General features: G+C 32.5%; 1 protein-coding gene across 1 annotated transcript in view; it reads left to right on the top strand.

Annotated features, from left to right (window-relative positions):
- The window catches only part of LOC107739036 (cyclic nucleotide-binding domain-containing protein 1), a 48,369-nt gene that overhangs the window by 35,211 nt on the left and 7,158 nt on the right, over positions 1–6,000 (top strand). Inside the window, 4 exon segments of the mRNA XM_074560177.1 lie at positions 759–865; positions 2,427–2,577; positions 2,784–2,851; positions 3,519–3,578. Coding sequence (XP_074416278.1) covers positions 759–865; positions 2,427–2,577; positions 2,784–2,851; positions 3,519–3,578 — 386 coding nt within the window.

Below are 6,000 nucleotides of genomic sequence, written 5' to 3' on the forward strand. Positions count from 1 at the left end.
TTCTGAAGCGGAGGCCTGGCTTCTGTCACCGGCCAGACAAATGAACTCTGCTTGTCCCGCTCGCTGCTTCACAGAGATGGGATTTACCTGTCAAGGCTGATATACAGTGTTTCCCCCTGATGTTAAAGACTCACTGTAAATCAGTTTAATCCTCACCTCCACAAACCAACCTCAGGTTTGTCACAATAAGAAATAATCCAGCGCTTTTGGGGCTGCTGCCAAAACATAGATTACTTTTGTCGTAAACAGTCCACTTTTTTTTCTCATTCTCTCCTGCCTGGGTCACTTCTGGTCTACATTCAGATGCATTTATTATGGCGGGGAATGCCTTGCTTTTGTGTGGCACCTGATGCAATGAGCGACAAACAATTGAAACATTGATTTATATAAACAGAGTTCAGAATGAAATACTAGTGGACTGATTGCTGAAAAAATGTTGTATGTAAAATAGTTTTCATTATTATTCTCATTACATTGTATGTTTAATTCAGCAAATAGTATCCAGATATCACCTAAAATGTAGTGTTGCCATCACAGGAATAAATTACATTATAAATATTATTTTTTTTTAATAATATTTCAAATTATTTTCTTCTCTTCTTTCAAAAACATTTTTACACATTTTAACAAGCCCAAATGTTTGAACTGCAGTGTACTGGATGTAATATATTCCTTGAAAGGATTTGTTGGTTGCAGTTTTAATGGGAATTTCATTTGTTTCCTGACTAAGCCAGCATTTCTTAAATCTGTATTTACAGTACTGGTGAAGGAGGGAAAGATCTGTCCATTTGTGGCCTTCATTGGACGTGGAGAATGTAACATCCTTCAGGATGTGGGATCATTGATAAAACCTGTTGACAAGAAGGTATAAGGACAAGCAATCATACTTTGAAAAGAAATGTCACAGCATGCATATTCTTATTTTACTGCTTTTTTTTGTCATCAATGGTAGTGTAGATAGTGTTTAGTGTTTGTGAATTGCAGGGCTGCAGGATCAGATTTGTGATGGTTGGTAAGCTGGGTCCAAAGCAGTCATTTGGAGAGGTCAGCATCCTACTGAACCAGTCGTCCCCTTGTACTGTTATCACTGCCACTGAAGTTTATGGTGGAATCATTCAACCAGAATGCCTTAAAGGTCAGTCGCTACACTTTACTGCTTACTACCTGCACAGAGCAGGATCACCATGACATTACACCTCAAGAGGTGATAGATTTAAACTGACCTTGCATGAACAAACCAACCTCAGGTTTGTCACAATAAGAAATAATCCAGCGCTTTTGGGGCTGCTGCCAAAACATAGATTACTTTTGTCGTAAACAGTCCACTTTTTTTTCTCATTCTCTCCTGCCTGGGTCACTTCTGGTCTACATTCAGATGCATTTATTATGGCGGGGAATGCCTTGCTTTTGTGTGGCACCTGATGCAATGAGCGACAAACAATTGAAACATTGATTTATATAAACAGAGTTCAGAATGAAATACTAGTGGACTGATTGCTGAAAAAATGTTGTATGTAAAATAGTTTTCATTATTATTCTCATTACATTGTATGTTTAATTCAGCAAATAGTATCCAGATATCACCTCTTTTTTTTCCAATTTTCTATAAAAATTTCTTTTGGAGGTACAGTCCAATAATGAAGTAAGAAAAATATATAAAAATTTTAGGTTGATATTGGTTAATTTATCTATAGAATTGGAAGGTCAAATTTATTATATTACTTTATAATACAAACCTACTTTTTCACATCTACAATGCTGTTTAAAAGTTTGGGGGTTAGTAAGTTTTATTTAAGAAATTACTATATTAAATTCATTTATAATTATATTTTTTATTTCAAATAATGCTGTTCTTTTGAACTTTCTATTTACAAAAGAATCCTGAAAAAAAAGTATATATATATATATATATATAAATAATTTTTTTATTTTATTTTTTTTACAAACAAACTGCTGAAAATGTAGTGTTGCCATCACAGGAATAAATTACATTATAAATATTATTTTTTTTTAATAATATTTCAAATTATTTTCTTCTCTTCTTTCAAAAACATTTTTACACATTTTAACAAGCCCAAATGTTTGAACTGCAGTGTACTGGATGTAATATATTCCTTGAAAGGATTTGTTGGTTGCAGTTTTAATGGGAATTTCATTTGTTTCCTGACTAAGCCAGCATTTCTTAAATCTGTATTTACAGTACTGGTGAAGGAGGGAAAGATCTGTCCATTTGTGGCCTTCATTGGACGTGGAGAATGTAACATCCTTCAGGATGTGGGATCATTGATAAAACCTGTTGACAAGAAGGTATAAGGACAAGCAATCATACTTTGAAAAGAAATGTCACAGCATGCATATCCTTATTTTACTGCTTTTTTTTGTCATCAATGGTAGTGTAGATAGTGTTTAGTGTTTGTGAATTGCAGGGCTGCAGGATCAGATTTGTGATGGTTGGTAAGCTGGGTCCAAAGCAGTCATTTGGAGAGGTCAGCATCCTACTGAACCAGTCGTCCCCTTGTACTGTTATCACTGCCACTGAAGTTCATGGTGGAATCATTCAACCAGAATGCCTTAAAGGTCAGTCGCTACACTTTACTGCTTACTACCTGCACAGAGCAGGATCACCATGACATTACACCTCAAGAGGTGATAGATTTAAACTGACCTTGCATGAACACACATACTCACACAGTAACACACACTGAGTGTCCAGCTCATTTAAAGCATTTGTTTTGTATTCTGCTGTGTATCTGAATGAGATTTTTTTTTAAACCCATGCTCAGGACTGGACTCAGTGACCACTTCTCTTATACTGCAGACTGCGCAACCAATGTGTGGAAAGCTCAGTGAGGTAAGATAAAAGGACCTTTATGAGCAGCGTTGAGCAAAGAATTTAATAAATAATAATAATAATTATGATCATTATTATTATTATTATCCTTATCAACTAAAAAAAATTATAATTTAGGGATGCACTATATTAGTACCAAGTCAGTTAACAGCTGATATTACTCAGCTTTTTTTTTTTGGGTTGATATTGGAAATAATAATAATAACTGTTATTTTATTTTCATTATTATTATTGTTGTTATTTGTTTTATTGTTATATGTAATTAAATAATAATAAAATAATGTTGATTAAATAATATAAAAAATTATGAAAATATTTAATTATGAATAATATTTCATGTATGATGTATTTCATTTTTGTTATTAAATTCATTTTTTAGCAAAAATAACTGTATTTAGATATATTGTTTTCTGGCTAGCCCAAATTTTAATATTGGTTCTTTTAATATTCCTAAAAGGAATTGAACAGTCACACAACAGAGTCATTTTGTTAGTCCAAAACAACAACACAATGGACTCATTAAAAATGGACTGCAGTGTTAGAGCATTCTGGGAAATGAAATGTTCTTCCAGCATGGTCCATAAAATGCAAGTTGCAGACATAAGGTTGTTTCACCTTGAGGACTCTTTGCTGCTTTTGTTTCACATGTCTGTTTTTCTTTGTGCAGGAGGAAGTCTTGAAGGAGTTCCTGACACAGGAGAGGATGAAGAAATGGGAACATGAGAAGGTTGTTCTTTCATTCTTCTTTCTTTCTGACCCTTTAACCCATAATACGATGTGTGTCCTCCTTCTGGGTGTGTGTTGTCCGTGGAGAATGACCAGCAGAGTGAATTATAGTGCCAAACCCTTCTGGAACACTCTCCAAAAAAAAACCCAAAAAAAACGAAATCAAGCAGTGAGTTCATGAGATGCATAAGCTGTTCTTACTCCCAGACACCCGCTCAACTTTGACTTTGTTCTCAGAGACTCCAGACTCTGAGTGATACAGAATGGTCCAGTTCTCTTTGGTAAAAAATGCTTTCCAGACCAGCTCTATCCTCTGGACATTTTATATACGGTAGAGATTTTGCTATATCTTTACACCTTAGTAGGCATTTTCACACAGCAAAAATGAGCTGGACTTCATTATTTACACATGACAGCATCAAAAACACATGTACAAGAACTAAAACTCAGTAAGACACAAGAGAAGTAAAAAGTTGTTATTAAAGTGTATACCATGATGCTGAGATGTTACATTAATACATTTCAAATAAAAACTATCCATTTTACATAGTAGTTTTTATAGTAGTTGCAAGTATTACATAATTTGAAGCTGTTTTTGCACTAATGCCAGACCTGTCATTCATTTGTTATTAATAATTGTATTTTTTGGTTTGCATCTGTACAGTTACAATTAAAAAATAGAAAGTAATTAAATAAGATGAAGTACCTGTCAGCTGTAAAGTATTTAATTCATCAGATTATCCCAAAATAGGCCTTACAAAGTGGTTATTTATTATATAAACAGTCATTTCCGCTGCAAAATAAATGAAAAACTGTTCTATATCGTTAATCGTGACACTCAAATATTTCTCTCTGGCAAGCAGATCTAGTGCAGATCTTAAGTGTGTGTGGTCCTGTATGGAGCTCCCAGCGCTTATAAAAAGAAGAGACTGGTGCTTTGTGTGTGTGTAAACATTTCCTTGTGAGCATAAGCTGTTCTTACTCCCAGACACCCGCTCAACTTTGACTTTGTTCTCAGAGACTCCAGACTCTGAGTGATACAGAATGGTCCAGTTCTCTTTGGTAAAAAATGCTTTCCAGACCAGCTCTATCCTCTGGACATTTTATATACGGTAGAGATTTTGCTATATCTTTACACCTTAGTAGGCATTTTCACACAGCAAAAATGAGCTGGACTTCATTATTTACACATGACAGCATCAAAAAAACATGGACGAGAACCAAAAACTCAGTAAGACTCAAGTCAAGAGAAGAAAAACTTAAGGTGTATAACATGATGCCGAGATGTCGCATTAATACATTTAGAATCAGATCTATCCATTTCATATGGTAGTTTGCATAGTAAGTAGTTGCATTACATAATTTGAAGCTGTTTTTGCACTAATGCCAGACCTGTCATTCATTTGTTATTAATAATTGTATTTTTTGGTTTGCATCTGTACAGTTACAATTAAAAAATAGAAAGTAATTAAATAAGATGAAGTACCTGTCAGCTGTAAAGTATTTAATTCATCAGATTATCCCAAAATAGGCCTTACAAAGTGGTTATTTATTATATAAACAGTCATTTCCGCTGCAAAATAAATGAAAAACTGTTCTATATCGTTAATCGTGACACTCAAATATTTCTCTCTGGCAAGCAGATCTAGTGCAGATCTTAAGTGTGTGTGGTCCTGTATGGAGCTCCCAGCGCTTATAAAAAGAAGAGACTGGTGCTTTGTGTGTGTGTAAACATTTCCTTGTGACTCTCGTTCAGGTGTAGCTTTGTAGTTATGATTATGTGCTTGACAGGCTGCAGTGTCACATATGTCACATAATTCTTTTCTCTGTATAATGTCAATACTTTTATATCCCATATGGAAAATGCTCCTTGACTGCCTTGACTGGAGAGCCAGACTGCATCCTAATTCACATACTGTGTACCTGAAGTACTATTAGAGTTTGGATGGTTGGCATAGGCCAGTTAGTCTGGTTCGTAACTTTTAAATCATTTTCTGTGATTATATTATATTATATTATATTATATTATATTATATTATATTATATTATATTATATTATATTATATTATATTATATTATATTATATTATATTATATTATATTATATTATATTATATTATATTATATTATATTATATTATATTATATTATATTATATTATATTATATTATATTATATTATATTATATTATATTATATTATATTATATTATATTATATTATATTATATTATATTATATTATATTATATTATATTATATTATATTATATTATATTATATTATATTATATTATATCAATATTTCTTTTTTTTTCTCAAGTATATACATATAAATAAAAATATTAGTTTAACAAACTTGCAAAAAATACAAATGCCTGCTGAAAATAATGTATAATGAATAGCATTAAATAATAAATATAATAATAAT

Source organism: Sinocyclocheilus rhinocerous, unplaced genomic scaffold (assembly GCF_001515625.1).
Source record: "Sinocyclocheilus rhinocerous isolate Xijiao unplaced genomic scaffold, SAMN03320098_v1.1 scaffold1697, whole genome shotgun sequence".
Taxonomy (NCBI): Eukaryota; Metazoa; Chordata; class Actinopteri; order Cypriniformes; family Cyprinidae; genus Sinocyclocheilus; species Sinocyclocheilus rhinocerous.